General features: G+C 39.9%; 1 protein-coding gene across 1 annotated transcript in view; it reads right to left on the reverse strand.

Annotated features, from left to right (window-relative positions):
• Positions 1 to 26,888, reverse strand: part of MYO16 (myosin XVI) — a 304,717-nt gene that overhangs the window by 171,860 nt on the left and 105,969 nt on the right. The window contains exons 9-12 of the mRNA XM_075137449.1: positions 25,722 to 25,872; positions 10,222 to 10,332; positions 7,977 to 8,042; positions 4,548 to 4,675 (exon numbers count right to left, since the gene is read on the reverse strand). Of these exons, the coding sequence (XP_074993550.1) occupies positions 4,548 to 4,675; positions 7,977 to 8,042; positions 10,222 to 10,332; positions 25,722 to 25,872 (456 nt within the window). The remainder of the gene's footprint in view (positions 1 to 4,547; positions 4,676 to 7,976; positions 8,043 to 10,221; positions 10,333 to 25,721; positions 25,873 to 26,888) is intronic.

Here is a 26,888-nt window from a genome sequence, read left to right on the forward strand (position 1 = left end):
TCATCTCTTGGGAAAATGTGGGAGGCAAAAATGACTAGACTAAGAAAAACAGTATCATTAAGGGTTACGCTGCATGCAGAATTCATTAGCACCAGTATGTGTCCAATAAAAGAGTAATTCATGAATCATTAGTAATGGCCACTAAACTCATGGGAAGTATCTTTTTGTAATTACTCTTTGGCAGAAAACGAAAATGAACTGAAAAACATTGCTAACAGAAAATAAACTTTATCCCCACAAAATAAACAAGCTACGAAGCTTGATAAAGATGACAGGATTAACTGAATAAGGGTACATTTTCTGATATCCTTCCCAGTCCTTTTGAAAAGATTGTGGGTAGCTTGGTGTACTGAAAATAAAATAAAAGCCCTCTATAAAGAAACTAATGTTTTTTAAAATAACAAACTTTTCAGGAAAAATTCAGAGTAGCCTCTTCTCATGGTAAAATCTTTACAATAAAACTAAAGCATAATTATGTTTATAAATTATACTAACAAATTACTTATACTATAAAGTCTTATTAGAAGTAAAAGTATAGTAGACCTAAAAATAAATCTATATTTAAGGGTTTTATTCTATGAATGCATGATGATTCACTTGCTAGTGACAACAACAGAAGGCAAAAGTGTACTCCTGGTGTGCAATTCCGAGTGCTCGTATGCCAAAATGGCGTATCTTGCAGATATCAAGAGAATTTCGTCTTCAGATTAGTGCATACCCACAGGGATAATCTACTTCACTGGATTTACTACTAATAAAAACATACAAAACCAGCACCCTGCTGATTTGGTTTGGCTATTTTCCCATGTGGCACACCGATACTCCTCGTTGTAAGAGCTCTGACTTGGACAGTGTCTCAGGCCAACCATTCTGTCCCAGTTTCGGCTGGGATAGGGTTAAATTTCTTCCTAGTGCTGTTTTGGATTTAGTATGAGGAGAATGTTGATAACACAGAGATGTTTTCAGTTGTTGCTAAGTGCCCTCCTAGTCCAAGGACAGCTCCCGTGCCTACTGACTGAGCTAGGTACACAAGGTGGGAGGGAACATAATCAGGACAGCCAGCCCAGCTGGCCAATGGGGTATTCCATACCATGTGACGTCATGCTCAGTACATGAACGGTAGGCGTGATCCAGGAAGTACCGATCGCTACTTGGTTATCGGTCAGCGCGGGTGGTGAGCAATTGCATTGTGCATCACTCATTTTGTATATTTTATCATTATCATTATCATTTTCCCTTATTTTTCCCTGTTCTATTAAACTGTCTTTATCTCAACCCACGAGTTTTTCTCACTCTTACCCTTCCGATTCTCTCCCCGTCCCACTGGGGGGGCGGGGGGAGTGAGTGAGCGGCTGCGTGGTATTTGGCTGCCTGCCAGGTTAAACCACGACACATTCCAACAATACAGCAGCAGCAAACATGGTACAAGGATTCTAGGAACTATTTAGCCTAAGCCAAAACCACTACCAAAACCAGTGGGCCCTGCCAGTCCTGTTCTGGCAACTCATTTCACTTCTAGAGGAATTTGGCTTTGGAACGGATTCGGGTTAAAATAGCTCCTCAACATCACCACCACCTTCCCAGGTGTAATTTTGACCTAAGAGTATTTCTCCAGCCCAGCTCACCATGCCACTACCTGAATGTTTGTGTTATACAAAGGATGGTGTAAAAATGCGGAAACGAGCAGCCAGAGGTAGAAGGGCAGAAGCACTCCTAGCCAGCATATTCCAGCGTAATGTTCTCATGGATCTGAGTCCTTTTCACTTGTTCATCTACTGTCTCCTTCCTTCTGAGCACTTATATGAAATGGCCTTTCTAGCTATGGAGAGCTTCTCTGAGGTCCCCCACCTTCATTCAGCCTGTGATTCCACATTAGAGGGAAGTGTATTTTTTTTACCTTTAAAATTTATACTAGGCGCACTCGTCGCACTATACATGCATGCACGGAATTGTATCCCCAACTTGGCTTTATAACTGGAGATATTTTAAAGTTACAGACCATAGGCCAAACGTACAGAATTTCTTATTCAAGAATGAAAAGTATGCTTGATAAGAGAGGTTGGAGAAAACAAAGTAAAACACAAAAGGTTGGAGTATCTCAGAACTGCAGAATTGCAGTTATTTGGTTCTGATAGGAAATGAAACTGAGAACTTGAAAATTTCTCCACAAACCCCTCTGCAAGTGAAAAATCAAAGAAAAACTGACTGAATGCTATACCACATGCCCTCAGGGCCAGAAAGTAAGTCTTGCTCATGCTGTTTATTAGCATAGATGTAACCAATGAATCATCCCTCACAGTGGTGGAAGAACCTTCTCTTGCTGATAGCTAATGTTGTTTTACAACTGAAATAGCTAGAAAGCAGAAGTCCATTTTGAGCACACGCACAAGTTCATGCACACACACATGATCAGGTGACAGCAAAGGGGTAGACGAGTAACTTGAGTTACATCAAGGATATTTTTCATATTATTATGGAATTTTCCTATACCACCTTTACTTTCCAGACATCCATTATTTGGATTCTACCAATGGACTAATATAATGAGAATATCCCATTTTTAACACTTCTTTATGAACTTCTGAAAGATCTCAATTCCCTTCTGTTTTCTCATTTAGTGCTAGCAGAAGAAAGTTATTTACAGTTTCTAGCTGTTTCTGTTAAGTTGCAGCTATACTTATCTCCTATTCCAAATTACCAGATGCTTTCCTTTCAGCTTCCATTTTCACAAGTGACCTTTAGTTCTAATTAATTATCCACATAAAGGATACTTTAGGATGGCATATCTATGGGTTGCCTTGATGTGATATGCAAATGTCTTGCCAAGTGCTGATGCCATCAACAGAGCACCCTCTTGTCACATTCTCCATCAGGTCACTGATTTATAATAAGCTACGGTGGGCTGGGCAGGGATAAAGACAGTGGGGCTTAACACATGCCTTGACGTCCTGATATAAAATCATCAGTAGCAACTATTCCTTGATATCAAAGCCATTTATTATTAAGTACAATATTCTTTGTGTACTACTACATAATACTTAACCTGTCAGTTAGCCTTTTTCTTGAAGTGTGAACAAATATTATTTTCTGCTTCTTCTCTGTCTACACTTACAGGCGACTTCACAAAGATATTAATCAATTAGCAGTGTCCCAAATTCCTACCTTGAAGAAAATGCTGAAAACAGTGCCTTAGGATATTTCTTATTTTTATCAAAATGATTATACTTAAACAAGAGTTAATATTTACAAAAAGACAATATGAACATACAGTAATGATTTCCTAATATTGCTTGTACTCTGCTTAAATGTCACTGCTCACTGGATAAATAAGTAACTATTCCATTCTGATTAGGTTATAAAAAGGTTACCATTTGCTTCAACCTATCAATGATCAGTTCCACACATAATTAATGTATACATTTATAATTTAGAAACTTATAAATTATGTTTCTTCATAAATTATGCTTTTAAAGGAAACATTTAGTTACAACATTCAGATGTATTTGAAGACCTAATATAAAGAACTTCAAATACTCACAGGAGTCTGTATCCACATAAACAGAATGCAATAAAAATGTATACATATGATTGTATTTATGTGTTCATTTTAACTCTAAAACAGCATTATTAGCTGCTTTTGAGCATCATATCCTATCCATTTCATAGTATTCAATTTCCTTATAATTAGAGGTAGTTCAAGAGCAATTACAAGATTTATCAAATGGATGAGCTTTTTCTCCTGGTTCAAATCAAAATCAAACTTTTTTTTTCTCCCCTCCGTCTCCCATGAAGTTCTGCAAACACTTACCAATATTTCAGCCAACAGTAATTGTCAAAGTGACAAGATTGAGCAACAAATTTCTTTGAGCAACTACATCAAATTCACCAGACTCATTGCTTTCAGCTGGGATGAAGGAAGAAAAGGGATTAACAGATTTGGGGATCAAAAGTTCCAAGTGAATTCAAAGTTTCACCATTATAAAACCGGCATATTTGGATGAAACTCGGTTTCACTGGAGATTTCTAATACGTTTATTCACAGTCTTGAAGTTATTTATCACTGCAACAACACGGTGAATAAAGGAACTGCTTAAAGTCCATTTTGAAGTTGGAGAGCTAAATAACAAGCTCATGGCCACACAAACATGTGAGGCAGAGTAGAAGCTCCAATACAGGTGCCTCAACTCAGAGGTTTATAATTTAGTCAAGGACTTCCCATTTTTATTGTCATTAGATTCTATTTCTAATCCTGATCCATGTAATATTAGCAAACACACACAGCAGTTTTGAATTCTTTACCATTAACTCTTTGTTCCTAATTAGATGCAGCTAGATGGAGTGGCAATTCCCCAAGAGAATTTATGAACTTGAGATGTAATTAAACATTTTTCAGTTCTATTTTGCTCTAACATATGATACAGAGATCAGTACACAGAAAGAAATCAGTTGGAGGAAAAAATAAAATGGAAATCTCAACTATTGAGTCCTGGGGGAAACAGCTGAAAGGCAGGAGTTACAAATTAGTTAATAGAAAGATAAATTTTCACCTGAGGATAAAGCACTGGGGACGCTGCTCCTGGAATAGCATGTGATAAGCTCTCTCAGCACAGGAAAATATATGTGGGGGAAGTGAGGAACACAATTTTCCAGAGTTACTTAAATAAAGCTGGGTGACCTGAAAAATTGTAGAAAATTAACATGATCAATACATTTCAAACTAATTATATTTCACCCCCTTAATCCTGGGTCTTTTGTAAAGCTCTCTAAGTGTTATGAACAGAATCTCTGTGTGTATATAGGTGGTACCATTACAGTATCTATGAGGATTTTAATTATAGAAAACAGAGCTGTAAGCATAGAAGATCTAATTAAGATACAAAATTAAACATAACTAGAGGACTCAACAATACTGGTTTGTGCACTGAGTAAAACAAAACCTAGTAAGTTACTTTTTTATACCTCCTGTTTATAGTTCTTCAATGTCTTGACTGAAAAATCTTACAAAATGAAATATGATCATCCCATGAAAAGTTAAAATTGAAATCAAAGGCTTAAGTTATAAACTGATTCATTTATTGCATGACAGAGCAGTCTCCTACAAATACTCTCTGCAACATAGAATAACTTCTGTGATACACATAGCTGGCAACATGTATTATCCTTAAAGCTTAAGTATGAGTAGAATCAATTATCTGCTACTGAAACCTCAATTTTTTCTGAGGATATCCTGATGTGCTTTCAGCTAATATCAAGCAGATTTTAGAAAAATTAGATAGTCCGCTAATATCTACAATTCTGTTCTTTCAGAATAAATAAATATAATAAAGAAAATACAGAATGTGATTTAGATAAGATTGTGAGCAGAAACACCATACCATTTTACAAATATCCTTAAATAAATAAATTTACCAACCTTTTTATATAGCTTTTATCAGACCTTCTCATGGGTTTAGAAATTTAACACAGGCTCTGCAGAAACCCATGGCAGCTGGGGGACAATTGGAACATATGAAGCATCTAGAATAATACTGGATGCTATCACTTAAACAACCAAATCCCTTCCTTTCCATCACGTCCTGTTTTCTCCAACTGTTCTCTCTAACAACTTTTCCACCACAGTGCCATTTTGTATGTGCTCCTTTCTCCAAACTAATTAGGTGCTTATCACCCCTTCCTGTCCCATGCCTGTCTTATTTAGATATTAGACTATTGAATCTTGGGGCATCTACCACGCTGTGGCTGAATGAATACGGCCCTATTCTCAGTCAGGCCTTTCGAGCTGCCAAACCAAACAAGATTAAATCCACACTGATTCTCAAGGAATCGTTTCAGCATGTCACAAAGCAGAAACCAAACCTTCACATACTTATTGCATAATGTTACAACTGCTTTGCAAGTTCACATATTTTTCCAACACATGAACTTCAAGAATATATTTGCCCTAATCGGACACAAATAAATTCTGCGCAAATGTAACAAAGCAGGATGACCATAGCACAAGCTGCTTCTACAAACATACTTTTGAAGTGGCGTCTGCACGTTCCCAGTGGTATAGTGCTACTATAATGTATAGAGTTGTAGTACAGTGTATTTCCGTGTAAAAATGCATTAATATTATCATCTAGCAATTGCATTGAATTGCATACGAAGCAATGTATATTGGTGTTCATTAATGTATGATTCTTTATGTCAACTCAGAGTGAATAATTGCTTATAAAAAGATTTATTTTAGCAGTATTCTATTGGAACTAAGTGTGGGAGGTCAGTGTAGGATAACAAAATAGAGATTGCTGAGAAGTTATGAAAGGAGTTTTTAAAAAAAGAGAAGAAAACCTAAAGTGTTGCTGTTATGGAAAAATGTACATGGTAATCTTTTCATTGCTTCATTCTGCTTTTAAAAATAGTATCATGCCCAATATATCTTTGCATTCTTTTTTGACAGCTAACAAACCACATACCTGAAACAAAAATGCTAACTAATGAGCCACATCATATAGCATGTCAGTGTCTACTGAGGAACGGACATCATCAATTTTTATTACTTTAATATACAGACCATCTAACACTTAGACTTCAATATAATACCAGCTAAGCTGCTGCAGCATATTTAAGCATTTCAAAAACAGAGAAAACAAGCTAATTTACAACCATGTTTTTTTGATCATCTGGGAAATACCTGCCTAATGCACAATACCGTGCAGATAATAATGACGGAGTAAAAGCAATGATATCCAAGGTGACCCAAAAAATTAAAGGATAAAAAATGTCTCATGCTAAACTTGCTAAAATAGATCTGTCACAGAGAGGTCAAGAGAAGATGCAGCAAACATTCAGGACACATTTTAATACATAAGCCTACCACCTAAATTCTTTTTCTTTACAGTTCTCTCTCGGTACACAAAATCATGTATCTAACGTAAAATACACAGTGACAGGAAAAAATATCATCATCTAAAACCTTTGGGGTGATGGATGATTTCCATTTCTAGAAACTAAGTTTAGACTCCCAACTTGGAATCTGCTGCTACTGCCATTGAATGTCACAGCATTTCTTTCTCTCAAATTTACCACTGATACACACAAAGCCACATGACACAGCAAACAGCCACAGACTAGTTTGCTTACCAAATTTCGAACCCTTTATAATTCTTGGAAGCTAAATAAGCATATCTGAACACTCCCTAACGCAACAGCGAGCCTGATCTCTGGACAGTAACGTGATCTCAGTGCAACAACGAGAAAATAACAGGGAGGGGAGGAAAGAAATCAACAGTTATGCTAATACTCTGCCTCTAAACTGGCTGAGTGACGATGAAGCAGAGATCAAATAATTTGAATTTATGTTACTCCCACTGATTTACAAAGTCCACTTAAGTTAGTATCAATACCCAGGTACTCAAATGACAACCCTGTGTAAATAACTAGTCTGCCTCATAAGTGAAAGATTAGAAAGATAAGGGTACTACTATCCAAGAGAGAAACATTTGAAGAACTTCTTAAGTGGCCCATATACTGCCTGTGCCCAACACAAGCCACCTCCGTACGACTGCCCCAGTGTAGTGCTAAGCTCACGCCAAGCCTTTCTGCACCATTCAAGGTTGTTATCTCTGTAATCGTGCTTTGGGCAAGGGGGTGTGAACTCAAACAACCACTGCATGCATCTGTTTTTGCAAGATTGGCAGTGCAGAAACCACCAAGGTCATGTTGTACATCAGGAACTATTTTTAAACAATCGAAAGTGCTACTGCTCATACAAAACATTAGCAAGATGGCTGTTTTACAAATAAGACACAGAAAAAATAGTGGTATCTTGGAAGAAATTAAAAGATTTTTGCTAAAATTTTAAAACCAAGATGCTCCCAACATAGAAAAGGGCATATATGTTAATTAACCTTAGGGGTTTGGTCTGCCAAATGAACTATATGAATCCACTGAAAAAGATCCACATTGTAGCATTTTAAAGAGAGAATGCTTACCATGGTAGAATAAATAGGAAGTTCTTTAAATGGGTTAACAAGCAACAGTATATCACCAATGTAGGTCTGAAAAAAGAAGAAAATATAATTGCTTTATTGAGTAATAAATTAAATCTTTAAGGAGGCTAATGGTTTTTTTCCAGAAAGGACTTTTGGCAAAGCCTCTTAAATCTAGCTATCAACATATTAAACATAATCCGTGAATTCAGAGCTTTTAACTTCATAACTTTATATTGAGATCTAAATTTACAATTCAGATAGCATTAATTATCTTTTTGTAATAAAACTGAGTTTTTCATAATGGAAAATTACGCATAAAAGAATTGCACTGCATATATTATTGGTAGATTATTTGAAAGTTAATTTGCAATTACTATTTGTTAAACTACAAAAATGTGACATACCTACCACATAAACAAGCTCCTCAAGCAATTTTTTATGGGATAAATGACAGAATTTAGAAATGCTGTATTGATTACTCAGAATTGATACATTAAAATATGTTGCTTGTGGGATAAGACAAAGCAAGTGATACATATATAAGTATTTATACATATGTATGTGTATATGAACATATGTTCATGCATACAGAATAAAAATCCTTGCTATATTAAAAATAGCAAACCATCCACTGATTGCAAAGGTGCCAAGATTTCATTATTTTATATTTAAACACTCATATGTGAAAGCTGTACTTAAACATAAGATTGTAGGTCCCCCTTGCTGCTATACTTCTCACTCCACATAAGTAGCTGCTGCCGTATCATGCTCTTAGAATGCAAAAGTGCCAGACCTCTGTCTCTGAAGAGGTCAGACAGCAAACCATCATGTGAACAGTCCCAGTCATGCTGCCTTTTTCAAAATGAAGTGTTTTGAGTTGGGAAGGTAGAAAATATTGCCTTTCATAAGAAATGTACTATTTTTCTTCTGAAATGCAATCATTCATTTCCTCTCTCTCCCCTACCCTGACATCACTGTTGGGTTTTCCTGCAGAACGGAACTTTATTAAGCTTGCTGAAACATGACACAGGACGTGTTCAATGCTAAGGAGGATTTTGGTTTGGAATTGGAGTCCAAGGACTTTTCCTTCTAAGTCTGAGAACTAAATCACCCAAAGATGCAAGGTTTTCAGCATTGATGCTGACACTCTACCAAAGCACAATAGCTGCTGTTGAGCAGAATATTAATGACCACTGTCTATAAATTTCCATTAAGCTAAGGAGAATGCCAGAGGAGAGTATGAGATCCTCTTAGGTAAAATCTTCAGTATTTTAAAATAAAAGAGGACTTCCTTTGTATAAATACCAAGTATCTGTGGATCTTCCTGAATTCAGTTAAAGTCATCTGTGTTTGGCACCTTTGAAAGTGAGATAAAGCAAAAGAAATACTCATAATAAAATAGGATTTGATCCATGGTACTAAAAACTGGAATTTTTTATTATCATTGAATGCCATAACAGCTAGAATTGAAGTTCCCAAAATTTCAAAGATATTCACAGCAACACGCCAATTCCCCATATTCCTTTAGTCTAAACAGTGCAATCAACTCATACATTTAAAAACAATTTGCATGTTTCACATTAACATGCCACTCAGCTGTTCAGTAAGTTAGAAATAAGTTATGAATAAGATATGAACAGGGATACCAAAATTTTCAAGTGCAGATTTTTCTCCAGAAGTAATCTACACCTAACCAGATGCCTCCTGAGTTTAATATGGCAAAACCAGGAAAACCTGCTTTACAAAAACCTTGCTATAATTATTTCATTTGGTATCCAGATGATTAACATTACAATATAGAGAAATATTTCTGTAATATATGAAAAGATAATGAGTAATTAAATGTCCCATATTGAATTCTAAGTTTTTTCAATCTATATTTCTTTTACATTTCCAGTAATCATGTGCTCTATTAAAATTAAGTTAACATAATGTTAAAGATGGAAGGCTCTTTTGGCAGTTTGAGAGGGAAGACTACATGTGCCTATCAATTTTTACCAATACTCTGTGAAATAAACACATGCAAATATTATCCAAACCTATCTGAAGCGTTACTCCATTTTTTATTTCTGCTTTTCCTATATAAACTTGAGAAATTGCACACATATGTCCTGATCCATTTAAGTATTAGTCATGAGTCTGGGGCAGGTTGCTGTCCAGTACTTATGATAGTAGTCCTGTTTTTCTTATTCTCTCATTTGCTCTTTTTTGAAAGCTTACTGTTGATAGGTGTGTAGCAACTCACATATATCTGATTATTATTGAAACGCTTCTGAATCTCATAAAGCAGGCTGCTGTCTGTTAGCTCACTCAGAGAAGCCAGGTCGTCATTTGGAGCTGGAGGCATTAGCTTGATCTAGAAAACACAAATTAGGAAATAAAGTAACTTCACAACCAATCATTCTGTACCGTAATGTTCTAACCTAAAGTATAAATCTAGATCACTAGAATTTTTGGTAAAAAATGCATTAGAAAACTGCAAAGTTGTCACTCCTCCCAACCAATTACACATCATTAATCTTAAGCAAGAAAAGAACATCAAGAATTATTATAATGTTAACGTGTATAACCGCATGAGTCTGATGGGCTCTTAAGAACATAGACCCCTACTAGAGCACCATTTGCTATCCCTGAACACATAAAGATTACCAGCTCAAATGCAATTCTCCTTCTCTCTTCATTAAATGTTTATGGCAGAAGAAATCAAGACTATAAAAGTTAGTGCACTTGTGTATTTATTGCACAATATTTAACAAAGCTCTCACACTACTCTTCATCATACAGGTTTTAAACTTCTATTAGAATTTTTCCTGCAGAATAGAAGTTAATAAGAAGTGGGAATCACGTTGTCAAGGAGACCAGAGGAGATTCAGAAGCAGCTACTTTAGCCAAAAGTGGTGAATGAAATGAGCTTAACGTTTTTGAGATTTAGGAGGAATAATTTAAGCTCTGCAAGGTAAAGTAAATGCTAAGGAAACCAAACAAAATCCAAAAGACAGAAGAAAAAAGAGTCAGGGATAAGGGAAATTTGATTAAAGACAAAATAAACATTGATACATTAAGCAATGTGCTTATAAATTATGATCTACACTTAAAATGTAGGTTGATTCCTTTTTTATGTCAGCCTGAAGAAAAACATTTTTGCATCTCAGCAGAATACCTAGAAACAAAATTCTCATGTGAACGATGGTAGAATTATTCGAATTTTTTGTGCAGTTTACTAATGTACTCTCGTGGTGTCTGTTTTGAGCATGGACAATGAAGATGAAACTTCTTTGTTCTATTGTTCTGCTTAAGATGAAGGCTCAGGAGAAAAGCAGACATGGCCCTTTCTTGGAGAACAACTCGGCATCCTCAGCCTCTGGCAGTGGCTTATGGCAGGAAGTCTGTAACAGAAGCAGCAAGCAGACTGGGAGATTTTGGAGGGAACACAGAGTGTGCTTCTGGCAAGAAGAAAATCCCAAAGACTATGGATACTCGTGTTTAATACTGGGGATCTGATCCCAAACTACTGAACTTCTATTGTTTCCATAGGTTCAAGGTCTAGTTCAGAAATCACGACACTCTAGGTTCTCTTCCTACACTTGTCAGAGCTGCACAGTGCGATATGGCTGAAGAATTTCATCTTAATGAAATAAGACTAACAATCTCTCTTTATCTCAATGTTTCCAGATTCTTGAAACATACCTACAAACACTCATTCACATGCAATTTTTTAGGCAACCATGAGTAAACAGGGAAGTTTGTAGTCATAAACAAGCAGGATGAATTAGATGTGATTTTGTATCTTCTCTTAATCATAGATCTTTGGCTCTATCAAAATTTTTCTTCTAAAAATAGGAGTATTGTATACCAGTATCAAAATATTCAACAAATAGTCATAAAACAGACGGCATTGCTTACTTTTGTATTTTACCAAGAAAAAACAAACCATGCACACCAGGCATCACAACCACAGAACTACTAGCCCTTATGACATAAAACAAAGTCATCTTGTATTTTCTGTTTAAATATCTCACCAGCTTTACTCATATTCATATGCTGCTATGGTACAAATGCAGTTACAAAGCCTTGAAACCTTCTCTAGTCTACAAATAGAGAAATACAAACGCAAATTGCAGAATATCAACCTCGCACTTCATTTTACACTAAATATTCTCATGGTTCAAGGTGTTTGTCTAAAAACGACTGCTCTCACATCAGCACAAAAAAAACCTCAAGGCACCTCTTTTTATCTGTACTTACTGCATGTTTGACTGACTCCATGCCACTATGAACATTTTTTCCTAGCTTCCAAGCTTTTTTATGGGTTTAGTTATCCTAAGATTATGCAGTTGCTTACAGTCCAAACAAACTGTCAAGTACTATACTTGGTTTTCAGTCACTTGCCCAACTCAGCCTACTCTTGTCTTCATTTAAGTCCAGTACTGAATAATGAGACACAAGCTTAATCGCTAAAGAAACTGCAAAATAGAGCAAAAGTAATTCTAATAAGTATTACATAGCATGTATGAATCCATAGCTTCTGTCGTGGTAACCACCGTGTCTGTAGCCGCCCCCGAGACTCGCCGCTCCGCCCGCCCCGATGAGGCACCACTGCTTGCCCTCCCTCTTTTCTTGTTCCTGAGGGTTGATCTCTGGACAGTATTCCTGAATAGTTGTTTAACCCTAAACAAGGCCTGAACCACATTCAGGAGACATAGCAATATGAACATGCTTGTTTGAGCATCCCAAGGATATTCAAAATTCTCAGGGAATATTGTGGACATCTTTGTGAAGAGGATAGAAGAAAAAGGAGTTTCTGACGATATGGAAGGGAAGATGAACAAGTGGGAGAGAGTGTCCCATCCCGTCTCCCCCTTAAATTCATTCTCTGACGAGAAACAAGTGCAATTACCAATAATTTCTAAGAGGTGGTTCCCGAGGTACAGAAATGACGGCAGTGCCGAGTACAGATACCAGATTAGACTTACGACCAATGATTTTATCACCTCATAAAACAGCAACAAAATTATAATCTTGGCCCAGTTCCGAATAATGATAAACAGCACAAAAGGGAACATATACTGCAAGCAAGGTATTACATGACCCAACATTGAGAGCCAGCTCCACAACTTTGACAGCCAATACATCAACATTGTGACCAATCAATATAATGGATGCTTATAACAATTTTGCCTTAACACACTTTGGTCAGACCTATCGTTATCTCAACCCTTCGAGCCCCACGTTGGGCGCCAAAACTGGACTGTCGTGGTTTAACCTGGCAGGCAGCCAAATACCACGCAGCCGCTCACTCACTCCCCTCGCCCCCCAGTGGGACGGGGAGAGAATTGGAAGGGTAAGAGGGAGAAAAACTCGTGGGTTGAGATAAAGACAGTTTAATAGAACAGAAAAGGGAGAATAATGATAATAAATAATGATAGAATATACAAAATGAGTGATGCACAATGCAATTGCTCACCACCCGCGCTGACCAATAACCAAATAGCGATCGGCACTTCCTGGATCACACCTACCGTTCATATACTGAGCATGACGTCACATGGTATGGAATACCCCATTGGCCAGCTGGGCTGGCTGTCCTGATTATGTTCCCTCCCACCTTGTGTACCTAGCTCAGTCAGTAGGCACGGGAGCTGTCCTTGGACTAGGAGGGCACTTAGCAACAACTGAAAACATCAGTGTGTTATCAACATTCTCCTCATACTAAATCCAAAACACAGCACTAGGAAGAAATTTAACCCTATCCCAGCCGAAACTGGGACAGCGTCTCACAGAGGAAAGGTATATGTAAGCAGGGTTTGCAAGGTCCCAGCTTCTGTTGAGTCCCAGAGCCTTGCAGTACCTTTTATCTATGGAGGGCATGCTTCTACTCTTTTCTCTACTTGAAGCGCTATAACTACTTGTGTTTTGGATTTAGTATGAGAATAATGTTGATAACACACTGATGTTTTAGTTGTTGCTAAGTAGTGTTTACCCTAGTCAAGGACTTTTCAGCTTCCCGTGCTTTGCCAGGTGCACAAGAAGCTCGGAGGGAGCATAGCCAGGACAGCTAACCCAACTGGACAATGGGGTATTCCATACCATATGACATCATGCTCAGTATGTAAACTAGAGGGGTGATCCGGGAAGCAGCGATCGCGGCTTAGGGACTGGATGGGCATCAGTTGACGGGTGGAGAGCAATTGCATTGTGCATCACTTATTTTGTATATTCTATCATCATCATCATCATCATTATTATTATTTTCCCTTCCTTTTCTGTTCTGTTAAACTGTCTTTATCTCAGTCCACGGATTTTACTTTTTTTTGGTTCTCTCCCCCATCCCTCTGGGGCAGGGGGAATGAGCGAGTGGCTGTGTGGTGTTTGGCTGCCTGCTGGGTTAAATCACAACAGTCCTTTTTGGTGCCCAATGCAGGGCTCGAAGGGTTGAGATAATGACAGATCTGACCAAAGCGTGTTAAGGTAAATTTGTTATAACTATTCATTATATTGGTTTAGTAGTCACTGGTCATAATGTTGATTTACTGGTTCTCAATGTTGTGTTATGTAATACCTTACTTGCAGTATATGTTCCCTGTTGTGCTGTTTATCAGCACTCGGAGCTGGGTCAAGGTTATCACTGTTTTATGATATGATAAAATTATTGGTTGTGAGTTTAATCTGATATTTGCACTCAGCATTGCTGTCATTTCTGTACCTCCGGAGCCATCTCTTGGAAACTATTAATAATTACACTCTTTACCTTTTCTCCTTGGAGAACCAATTTATGGGGGACATGGAGGGGGACACTTTCTCCCACTCCTTCACCTTCCCTTTCATACCTCCAGAAACTCCTTTTTCTTCTATCATATTCATGAAGCCCTCCTCAACAGTTCTTGAGCATTTTGAATATCCTTGGGACGTTCAAACAAGCATGTTCATATTCCTATGTCTCCTGAATGTGGTTTAGGTCTTGTTTAGGGTTAAAAAACTATTTAGGAATACCATCTGGAAATCAACCCTGGCGATAGGCACTGCAGCTACTCAAACCCCCACGACAGGCACTGTAGCTACTCCAACCTTGCGACAGGCACTGTAGCTACTCAAATCCCAGTGACAGGCACTGCAGCTACTCCAACCCCAGCAATAGGCAAAGCAGCCACTCCAATCCCAGTGACAAGCACTGAAGCTACTCAAACCCCAGCAACAGTTACTACAGCTGAACCAAAGAACCAACCCTTGCTGGTATCAGTCGCCCTTATACATTATAGAAGAAATCTTGGAAGCGAAAGTCAGCTTGTTTAGAAAGGGATGATGGAAAAGGAGGGCCATCACGAGGAGGGGAGGAGGAAGAGGAAGAACTCATAAACGAGACAGAAAACACCCGATCCCTATCCCTGAGTGAGCTGCGAGATATGCGGAAAGATTTCAGCTGTCGTCCAGGTGAGCATATTGTTACCTGGCTGCTCCAATGCTGGGATAATGGGGCCAATAGCCTGGAATTAGAGGGGAAGGAAGCCAAACAGCTGGGATCCCTTGCTAGGGAAGGAGGCATTGACAAAGCGATTGGAAAAGGTACACAGGCCCTCAGCCTCTGGAGGCAACTGCTGTCAGGCGTGAAGGAAAGGTATCCCTTCAAGGAAGATGTTATATATCTCCCAGGCAAATGGACCACCATGGAGAGAGGTATCCAGTACCTGAGAGAATTAGCCGTGCTGGAGGTGGTTTATAGTGACCTGGACAACGAGCAGTTATCCAAAGATCCAGATGAAGTCCAGTGCACGCGACCCATGTGGCGGAAGTTGGTATGGAGCGCACCAACGTCATATGCCAATTCGTTGGCAGTACTGTCCTGGAAAGAGGAAGAAGCACCAACGGTGGATGAAGCAGTTGGCAAACTCCGGGATTTCAAAGAAACTGTCTCTTCCTCCCTTGTCTTGGCTGTGGAGAAACTGTCCTGGGAGTTCTAGCAATTCAAAGAGGATATATCCTACTCTCCACCTGTACGAACCAGTATCTCAACTATTAGGAGTCAGCGTTCTTCTGCTTAAGAGAGAGGATATAGAGGGTACCTATGGTTTTACCTGCATGACCATGGAGAGGACATGAGGAAGTGGGATGGAAAACCTACCTTGACCCTAGAGGCACGGGTACATGAGTTGCAAGGAAAAACAATCACAAAAGGGGGTTCTCCGAGAAAAATTGCTGCTCCAGTTTCCAGAAGAAACCTGTCTCACGACGGTCCAGTTTCCAGTGAACAATTTCCCAGACAGACTAGAAGGCCTGATCTTACTTCTGATTGTAATGAAGGAATTCTTGATTCATATTTACAAGAAATGAGTAGCGGATACTATGAATTAGAGGGGCTCTGCCTCCAGCCAGGTGGAGGAAAGGGACAACCAGGTTTACTGGACTGTGTGGATTCGATGGCCTGGCACATCAGAGCCACAGGAGTAGAAGGCTCTTGTAGACGCCGGTGCACAGTGTACCCTGATGCCATCAAGCTATAAAGGGGCAGAACCCATTTGTATTTCTGGAGTGATAGGGTTCAGCTAACTGTATTGGAGGCTGAAGTGAGCCTAACCGGGACGAAAGCACCCCATTGTGACTGGCCCAGAGGCTCCGTGCATCCTTGGCATAGACTACCTCAGGAGAGGGTATTTCAAGGACCCAAAAGGGTATCGGTGGGTTTTTGGTATAGCTGCCCTGGAGATGGAGGAAATTAAACAGCTGTCCACCTTGCCTGGTCTCTCGAAGGACCCTTCTGTTGTGGGGTTGCTGAAGGTCCAGGAATAACAGGTGCCAATCGCTGCCACAATAGTGCACAGGCAGCAACACCGCACCAACCAAGACTCCCTGATCCCCATCCATGAGCTGATTCGTCGACTGGAGAGCCAAGGAGTGATCAGCAAGACTCGCTCACCCTTCAACAGTCCCATATGGCCAGTGCGAAAGTCTAATGGAGAGTGGAGACTAACAGTAGACTACCGTGGCCTGAACGAAGTCACGCCATCATTGAGTGCTGCCATGCCGGGCATGCTAGAACTCCAATACGAACTGGAGTCAAAGGCAGCCAAGTGGTACACCGTCCTGGTTCCGGCTGGGACAGAGTTAACTTTCTTCCCAGTAGCTTGGGGGGTGTGCTGTGTTTTGGGTTCGGTGTGAAAGGAGCGTTGATGGCCCATTGATGCTTTGGCTGTTGCTGGGTGATGCTTGCACCGGGAGGGGGGAGCACAGCCGGGGTGGTGGACCCAGCTGGCCAATGGGGTATTCTATACCATGTGACATCATGCTCAGTATAAAAACCAGGTGGGGGAGGCTCGCCCCCCGTTCGTGACATGCGGTCGGTGAGCGGTTGCATTGTGCATCGCCTGCTTTGTGTATTCTGTTATTGTTGTTGTTCTCATTGTTATTATTACTGTTCTACTTAGTTTTATTTCAATTATTAAACTGTTTTTATCTCAACCCGGGAGCTTTCCTACTTGTGCTCTCCCGATTCTCTACCCCATCCCACCGGAGTGGGGGGGTGAGTGAGCGGTTGCGTGGGGTTTATTCGCTGGCTGGGGTTAAACCATGACATACGCCACAACTGATATCGCTAATGCGTTCTTCTCAATCCCTTTGGCAGCAGAGTGCAGGCCACATTTTGCTTTCACTTGGAGGGGCGTCCAGTACACCTGGAACCGACTGCCCCAGGGGTGGAAACACAGCCCTGCCATTTGCCATGGACTGATCCACACCACACTGGAACAGGGTGAGGCTCCAGAACACCTGCAGTACATTGATGACATCATTGTATGGGGCAGCACAGCAGAAAAAGTTTTTGAGAAAGGGGAGAGAATAGCCCAAATCCTTCTGAAGGCCGGTTTTGCCATAAAACAAAGTAAGGTCAAGGGACCTGCACAGGAGATCCAGTTTTTAGGAATAAAATGGCAAGATGGACATCATCAGATCCCAACGGATGTGATCAATAAAATAACAGCCATGTCCCCACCAACGAGCAAAAAGGAAACACAAGCTTTCTTAGGTGTTGTGGGTTTTTGGAGAATGCATATTCCAAATTACAGCCTGTTTGTAAGCCCTCTCTATCAAGTGACCCGAAAGAAGAAAGATTTCAAATGGGGCCCTGAGCAACGACAAGCCTTCGAGCAAATTAAACAGGAGATAGTTCATGCAGTAGCCCTTGGGCCAGTCCAGGCAGGACAAGATGTGAAGAACGTGCTCTACTCCGCAGCCGGGGAGAATGGCCCTACCTGGAGCCTCTGGCAGAAAGCACCAGGGGAGACTCGAGGTCGACCCTTAGGGTTCTGGAGTCGGGGGTACAGAGGATCCGAGGCCCGCTACACTCCAACTGAGAAGGAGATATTGGCAGCATATGAAGGGATTCGAGCTGCTTCGGAAGTGGTTGGTACTGACGCACAGCTCCTCCTGGCACCCCGACTGCCGGTGCTGGGCTGGATGTTCAAAGGGAGGGTCCCCTCCACACATCATGCAACCGATGCTACGTGGAGTAAGTGGGTCACACAAAGGACCCGAATACGAAATCCCAGTTGCCCAGGAATCTTGGAAGTGATCACGAACTGGCCAGAAGGCAAAGATTTTGGAATATCACCAGGGGAGGAGGTGACGCGTGCTGAAGAGGCCCCACTGTATAACAAACTACCAGAAAACGGGAAGCAATATGCCCTGTTCACTGACGGGTCCTGTCGCCTTGTGGGAAAGCATTGGCGATGGAAGGCTGCTGTATGGAGTCCTATATGACAAGTCGCAGAAACTGCTGAAGGAGAAGGTGAATCGAGCCAGTTTGCAGAGGTGAAAGCCATCCAGCTGGCCTTGGACATTGCTCAACGAGAAAAACAGCCAGCACTTTATACTGACTTATGGATGGTGGCAAATGCCCTGTGGGGGTGGTTGCAACAGTGGAAGCAGAACAACTGGCAGCGCAGAGGTAAACCCATCTGGGCTGCCGCATTGTGGCAAGATATTGCTGCCCGGGTAGAAAATCTAGTTGTAAAACCATGACAACGTCACATAGATGCTCACGTACCCAAGAGTCGGGCCACTGAAGAACATCAAAACAACCAGCAGGTGGATCAGGCTGCTAAGATTGAAGTGGCTCAGGTGGATCTGGACTGGCAACATAAGGGTGAATTATTTATAGCTTGGTGGGCCCATGACACCTCAGGCCATCAAGGAAGAGATGCAACATATAGATGGGCTCGTGACTGAGGGGTGGACTTGACTATGGACGCTATTGCACAGGTTATCCATGAATGTGAAACATGGACTGCAATCAAGCAAGCCAAGCCAGTAAAGCCTCTTTGGTATGGAGGACGATGGTTGAAATATAAATATGGGGAGGCCTGGCAGATGGATTATATCACACTGCCACAAACCCGCCAAGGCAAGCGCTATGTGCTCACCATGGTGGAAGCAACCACCGGATGGCTGAAAACATACCCTGTGCCCCATGCCACCGCCAGGAACACCATCCTGGGCCTTGAAAAGCAAGTCTTATGGCGACATGGCACCCCAGAAAGAATTGAGTCAGACAATGGGACTCATTTCCGAAACACCCTCATAGACACCTGGGCCAAGGAGCACGGCATTGAGTGGGTCTATCACACCCCCTACCATGCACCAGCCTCCGGGAAAATCGAACGATACAACGGGCTGCTAAAGACTACGCTGAGGGCAATGGGTGGTGGGACATTCAAGCATTGGGATACACATTTAGCAAAAGCCACGTGGTTAGTCAACACCAGGGGATCATCTTTCAATCGAGCTGGTCCTGCCCAGTCAAAACTTTTATGTACTGTAGAGGGGGATAAAGTCCCTGTCGTGCACATAAGAAATATGCTGGGGAAGACAGTCTGGGTTACTCCTGCCTCGGGCAAGGGAAAACCCATCCGTGGGATTGCTTTAGCTCAACAACCTGGGTGCACTTGGTGGGTAATGAAAGGATGGGGAAGTCCGGTGTGTACCTCAAGGGGATTTGATTTTGGGTGAAAATAGCCAATGAACTTAATTGCAAATATGAATAATGTTAATTGCTATATAATATTAATTGCTATATAATTAATTAATTGCTATATAATATTGTACATCATCACTTCTACAGTTGCTATATGTCATATCAATGGTATTGCAGTAAAAATCACCCAGATTAATGAAGAATGAACTTTGATGAAACCAAGCAAAGTACAACGATGATAGAACCAGACGAGCGCAGCGATAATGGAACCAGAACTGGCCTCCGCATGCAACAATCCAACACCACACATCATCTCTCCTGCCCTGAAAGACTGTTATGACAGATGGAGCCCGCAGTCATGGACTAAATGAACTCAATGGACATTTTAGAGGCATGGCCCATAGACTAAGGGAATGATATCTCTGTGTATATATCAAAAGACAGGAAGAGTGGTGGTGATTAATTGGAATGTATTGGAAAATGTGAGACCTGGGTATGATGTAGATGGTATAGAATAAGGGGTGGATACTGTCCTGGATTTGGCTGGGATAGAGTTAGATTTCTTCCTAGTGCTGTGTTTTGGATTTAGTATGAGAATAATGTTGATAACACACTGATGTTTTAGTTGTTGCTAAGTAGTGCTTACCCTAGTCAAGGACTTTTCAGTTTCCCGTGCTCTGCCAGGTGCACAAGAAGCTCGGAGGGAGCATAGCCAGGACAGCTAACCCAACTGGACAATGGGGTATTCCATACCATATGACGTCATGCTCAGTATATAAACTAGAGGGGTGATCTGGGAAGCAGCTATCGCAGCTTAGGGACTGGATGGGCATCAGTCGACGGGTGGAGAGCAATTGCATTGTGCATCACTTACTTTGTATATTCTATCATCATCATTATTTTTTCCCCCTTCCTTTTCTGTTCTATTAAACTGTCTTTACCTCAGTACACGAATTTTACTTTTTTTTGGTTCTCTCCCCCCATCCCTCTGGGGCGGGGGGAGTGAGCGAGCGGCTGTGTGGTGTTTGGCTGCCTGCCGGGTTAAACCATAACACTATTGTTGCATCTTTGTTTCTTGTAACAACCCTATCCTGGAGATTTTCACAATAATATTGGGGACTTCAAAAAACTTCCATTTGGGGTCTGACACAGTGACTGGAAAAATTTGGGGACCTCTGCTTTAGTCTTTAATAATTTCCTTAATATTCCTCTAAAGAAAATAATGCTTAAAGAAGTATATGAGGAAACAAGCAAACTCCTCACAGAAAGCTGTCTCTTTTTTGTATCGGCTCTACCAACAGGCAATAAATGTTGATGACTAAAATGATATACATAAACCTTATATGCATGTAAGAGCATGAATATTAGCCAGAGATTTTTCAATGTTTTTCCACTCACCCACCAAAACAGGAAAGGCAGGCATCTAATCTGCATCCTATCCGCAACAGATGTTGAACTAGACATAGGCTGTTTGGGCACAGCTCCATCTTTTGAGGGAGAAAAGAGTTTTGTCTTATGGATGTGCACTGACCCACAAATCCCTAGGCCAGAGAATAGGCCCTGGCTTGTTTTTATTTCATAATCTAGGTATAGCCAAAGATGCTGACTCCATAGATAGATGGTTAGAAATGTGAAGTACTCAGTTAAACTCCAAGTGAGGGAATTGAAATCCTTTTCCATTAACTTTTTTTTTCTATGAAGTTTAGGATTTGGCGATTCAGCATTTTCTAACACTCTGCATCAAAATTCACAGCTCAATGAGCAAATAAATCACATAGAAATTAGAAACTCTAAATGCATTAAAGTCACAACCAGTTTGACCTGGTAGTAAACATTATTTATATTATTATAATAACTTATTTGTGGGCTCCTTCAAATTCTATTCTTCTCATCTACTTTTCTGAGCATACAGATGAGTTTTCTCTATTTTTTCACCTTGATGCACGTATCTGGTCATCATACTGATTGCATGATGCATATTTTACAAGACATAGAAGAAAAATAGCCATAAATACAGCATAAGTTCCAATATAACTATGCCTCTGGAAGCTATTAGCTTTTGAGGTTTTTGTAAGGCTAACAATGAAGATTCCTATTTACTCATTTAAATTACATATACTTAACAGCATTCACAATCTGCTCAGATAGTAATCTCTAATGATTTTTATTTTTTTAAATACTTGTGTCCCTGAAATACGTATGCATTGTAGCTCTTATGTGTAATACTACGATGTATATGGGTGTCCCTTGTGTATGTGGTAAGTGATACTAGAACAATCTAAAGGGCATCAGGGGATACTCTATCTCACAGTTCATATGGCCAACGATATGTAAACAAGAATTATAAGCCAAAGACAAAATATTTTTTTAAAAAAGACCCAATTAAGAAAAAGAAAAGATTTAATCTATATGTGTTTGTAGCATGAAGCACATAATTCAATTCCAGGCCAGTAATTTCCATCTGCTATCAGAAAAATACCCTTCCCAGTTGAGAGGAAGAGAAATTGCCAGCTATGATAAAATTCTGGAAATTATTCATACTGCTTTCTTTGTTTGGCAGCAGAGACCTTGACATTACAGATGATCAAAGAATATCTTTTACCTAGGAAAAAGCAAAAGCTAATACAAGCTAAGAAAGACCCAAAATGCTTTATCAATGTAGTCATTTGATCCCCATCTCCTATGCTTCATGTAATAAATATCTTACTTCATGAGAAATAATACTTTGTTAAGGCTCTTTTTCATTATTTTTGCAATTAAAAAAACCTGAGGCTACATATACATTTGAGCTGTTAGTTTTCTCAAAGCCAAAAAAGTTACAAGCTTTCTCTATTAAAAATGCATGTTTCAGATGTAATAAGATGAAATTTTTCTTTCTGATCCCCCAATAAAGGCCTAATCTGCATGCCATATTGCCTAAGAATGTATAAAATTTCTGACACAAAGCATAGGAAATATCATGCTGATCTATTTCAATAATGTATGAACATAAAATCCAAGTAATGACTCCACATATCCTATTGAAAAATTAAACAATACATGATTACTTTGAATGTAGTTTAGAATGCAACTGGTAAGAATAAAAGATAGTGAAACTCATTAGAATTAGTATACCCAAGAGGCAGGGATAGGGGGATGGGGTTGTTCAAAGCTTTTCTTCGGTATCAGCACTAAATAAAAATTTTACTTCCCAAACTGTGAAATAAAAAAAATAAAAATATGTTACTTGGAAATATCATCTCTGAAAACTAAGATCTACATATTATATACACAAATATGGATATGATATACATATACCTACAGTTCATAATGCATGGCAAGTAGTATAGATAACAATCCCCATCCTCACAGGGTAACAAAAAATACATTAACAAGAATATTCAAAGTACACAGACATTTTGGTCTTGATTGCTTTTCTTCAACTATGGCAGTTTTTGCTGCCTCTTGATTCTTGGGACCAGACGCCAGCTTGTGATAGGTATCTCCTTATTCCACAAAAAAAGAGAATTGAAGAAACAAAGCACTGCTCATAGCAAGCAATATGTTTAAGTTACTACAGCTTAATGTTCTGTAAAAAAACTGAGACTGCCAATAAATACAACCAAAAAACATTATCAAGAACATGCTGAAACAAGAAATATCTATGACGGAAAGGCCAGTTTCCAGGATCACAATTATGTCACTTCAAAATAGAAAAAACCTCCTATTTTCATTTGACAAAACATGGGAATTCTTTACTTTACTAAAATTAAACTATTTCCTGAAGTGATTAAACTGTTTTGCTCTCTTTTCTCCATAAGAGTCAAAGCTTATTAAGCCCTTGCCAAGTGAAAAGTTCTGTTAATCTATGATTTTTTTTTAATGCAACGAGTCATTTAAAAACACAACAGCTGAAATAGCACGGTTTCTAACCTCTCCCGTGTTAGTGCTGATTTCCCAGATAGGACTGTTCCTGCTTATTCATATCCAAGGGAGCATCACTCCTTATTCAGCAACTGCAGATATTGGGCAAGGTTTGTAGTTTCTACTGCTTCTAAAAGACCACAAGATATACGTTCCTTCTAGCTTATGTACAGCAGAATTTCAGAGAGAGTTTTCTGCAGAAATTTCTCAGCTAATGGAGCTAAAAGAGATTCACTTTTAATTCTGCTGTCTGGTCCTTGAATTGTAACTGTTGTAGGAAGTTGCACTGAAGTATGGTGAAACAGTAGGAAGTGTAAAGTTTTGAAAATCTACCCTGTGACCCTGAATTGACTTTAGATCATGGTAGAGGCGAAAACTACCACCATGAAAACCTCTGGTTGCTCTTTCTCATCTGAGAGATTAGATGCTCTTCTTCCAATCAGTTTCTGCATATGTTTTACTGCACCAACTATAAAGCAAAAGTCTAGCCTAGAGATAATCAAAACTTGAATAATTTTAGTTAGGTCAGCACCAAAACAGAATCAAGCAGAAGGAAGTACGTATGTTCTTCTCCACACTCCTGTTGAACATCTAGAAGCAAGTGATAGTCTCAGTGAGACCCTAAGCTAAACACCTCCCTCTCTTTTCCTACAATTATGGGAGGGTTCCTTCTAATAGGGTTGCAAGCATTTACTTTTCTGACCAGCAGTGCTTCTCTTTTGGATTGACTGTGTTTTCGTCACATCACTGCACAGTCAGCAAGGCCAGAAAACATATGACATGAAAACAAGATGTAAGTCAAGTGCAAAACATTTTGTGGTACCTTCTGACTGAATAGGGAAATGACTGCTCTATGGGATTCCAAAGCTGAGGACCTTCAGAGATGGACTCATATGATTGACAGATGAACTCACTGATTGATCTCATATGATTAACACATTCCTCTGAAACGCATTCAAACAAAAAGCAGTGGAGTGTGCATGATTCTGTCAAGGCAGTTATGCAGGTTTTTTTACATGAACATGGAATTTTGAATGGAATCAGTATCTTGCTCTTTTGTTATGCTTCAAACTCCCAGTAAATTATATTAAATGGAAATTCTCCCCTCCACCTCCCAATTCTAAAGTAGTTTTTTTCTTAAATGGCTAAATACTTCTGGAATATGTGTTTCCCAAATACACGTAACAGAAAACAAAACCCTTTGTACCAAAAAAAACCACCACCCAACCCAAACAACATTTAAGTCCTAAACATTCAAAGTTAGGACATGCCAGATTCACAAGCAGCAGATAATTGCCTCCTTTTGCATTCACCCTATACACTGAATGAGATTGTGATCCTGTGGAGAAAACTGTAAAGGGTATCCAAATAATCAGTGCCTGTATCCTAATGCATTAGCACAAGAAAGGGAGTTAACGCTGCAGCTGTAAATCTGGCAATTCCTGTCTTTAAATTACAGTCACTTATTTTGCAACGTAATATTCCTTAGACATTCTTTTTGGTTTTAGAGTCTCCCAGGTCGTGTTTGTTTCCTTTGTAAACCGAAGTTGGAGACAAAGAGCACACTTGGGGCAGCGCTAACAGTTGTCCCTCCCCTGTTGTGAACCATGAATAGAGTTCGAGGAGCTCTGAGCCCTCCGACTGCCGCAGCCCCTGAGCTGCCACCAGCACCCGGCAGGAAGCAGCTGTCCAATTTGCGGAGAGGGAACTCTTTGCGGGGCCAGCCTGATGGCAGGGGCTGATCAAGGAGACGAGGCTCCACAGCGCAGATGATATTGCTGTGTGGTGAGGGGAAAAAAATCACTACGGTCTTCGGCTTCGTTAAGTTTACAATTTCCAGACCGAAGCCCTAACAAACGTTTCAGGGAACTGCACGCCGTTACCTGTTCCAGTTTGGTTGTAGTGCTCACCGCGACATTGTCAGATGCACTGTCTTGAGACTGCTGCTTACATAAGCCTTTAGCTGCATCTTTAAACATGGTGTCTTTCTCCAGCAAACTGTCTTGCTTGGCAATTGGTAAAGCCAGGGGATTGCTACAAAGAGAATCGATAAAGCAATTAGACTCCTCCTGAAGATGTCAGACAAACAAAAGATTGCCAAATGTGGGTGGCACAAACACAGAACTAAGATACGGTTCAGGGCTGAGACACTAGTTCCCGGCCCAAGTACAAAAAAGAAATTGGTGAGAAATAAACTGTTCACACAAGTTGGTCTGTTCCCAAAGACACAGAGCAAACCACTTTGATTTAAAATTCACCTTTATGCCCATCTTTTCTGAAGCAGAACTGAGTAAGCCAAAGAGAATATGCATGAGTCTGCTTTTGACAGCACTAGGCTGGCAAATCAATAGCCAATTTGGAAACTGAATTTAAAATACACAATTAAGCTACGCAATACTGTTTTGGAAAATAGTATGTTTTAAAATAATTCAATCCAGATATTGCCATTGTGGTTAACAAAATTAAATTCCACTACTTTTTAGCTTACTTTTAATCAGACAATATCCAAGATATATTTTATGACCAAAAGCTGCTTTGAATTTGTGATATGCTAACAAGCAAACAGCAGACTCTTGAAATTACTGTAACAATACACAATACTCTGCATTCACATATGAGTTAAACCTATCCTTACACGCATGGAGGTGTTTTCCCTACTGACACATCAGACCATATCACACTTCTAAAGAACAACAATGCCAAAATCTTGGATGATTTTGGCAGTGTTTTACATCCAGAGGAATTAGCGAGGAATCAGCTCCAGGAGCTGAGAACACAAACATCCTAAAAAATAATCGTCTGGGCTCTGACAGTGCAAATGAGACAATCTCATGGAGTGTACAGCAGCTCCTTGCCAAAATGTGTGCATAATTTCTTTGAAAGGAAATGTGGACTCAATGTGGGAATCTGGGAATAGTGCATTCCACTGTGGGATAAAGTCCAGATGTCAAACTTAGTTAAAAAATAATCTCATTTTTACACTAAGTCACATGAGTTTGATCATTGATTATAATAAAGCCAGGATTATACACACAGTTAACTCAAATTAA

Source organism: Calonectris borealis, chromosome 1 (assembly GCF_964195595.1).
Source record: "Calonectris borealis chromosome 1, bCalBor7.hap1.2, whole genome shotgun sequence".
NCBI lineage: Eukaryota > Metazoa > Chordata > Aves > Procellariiformes > Procellariidae > Calonectris > Calonectris borealis.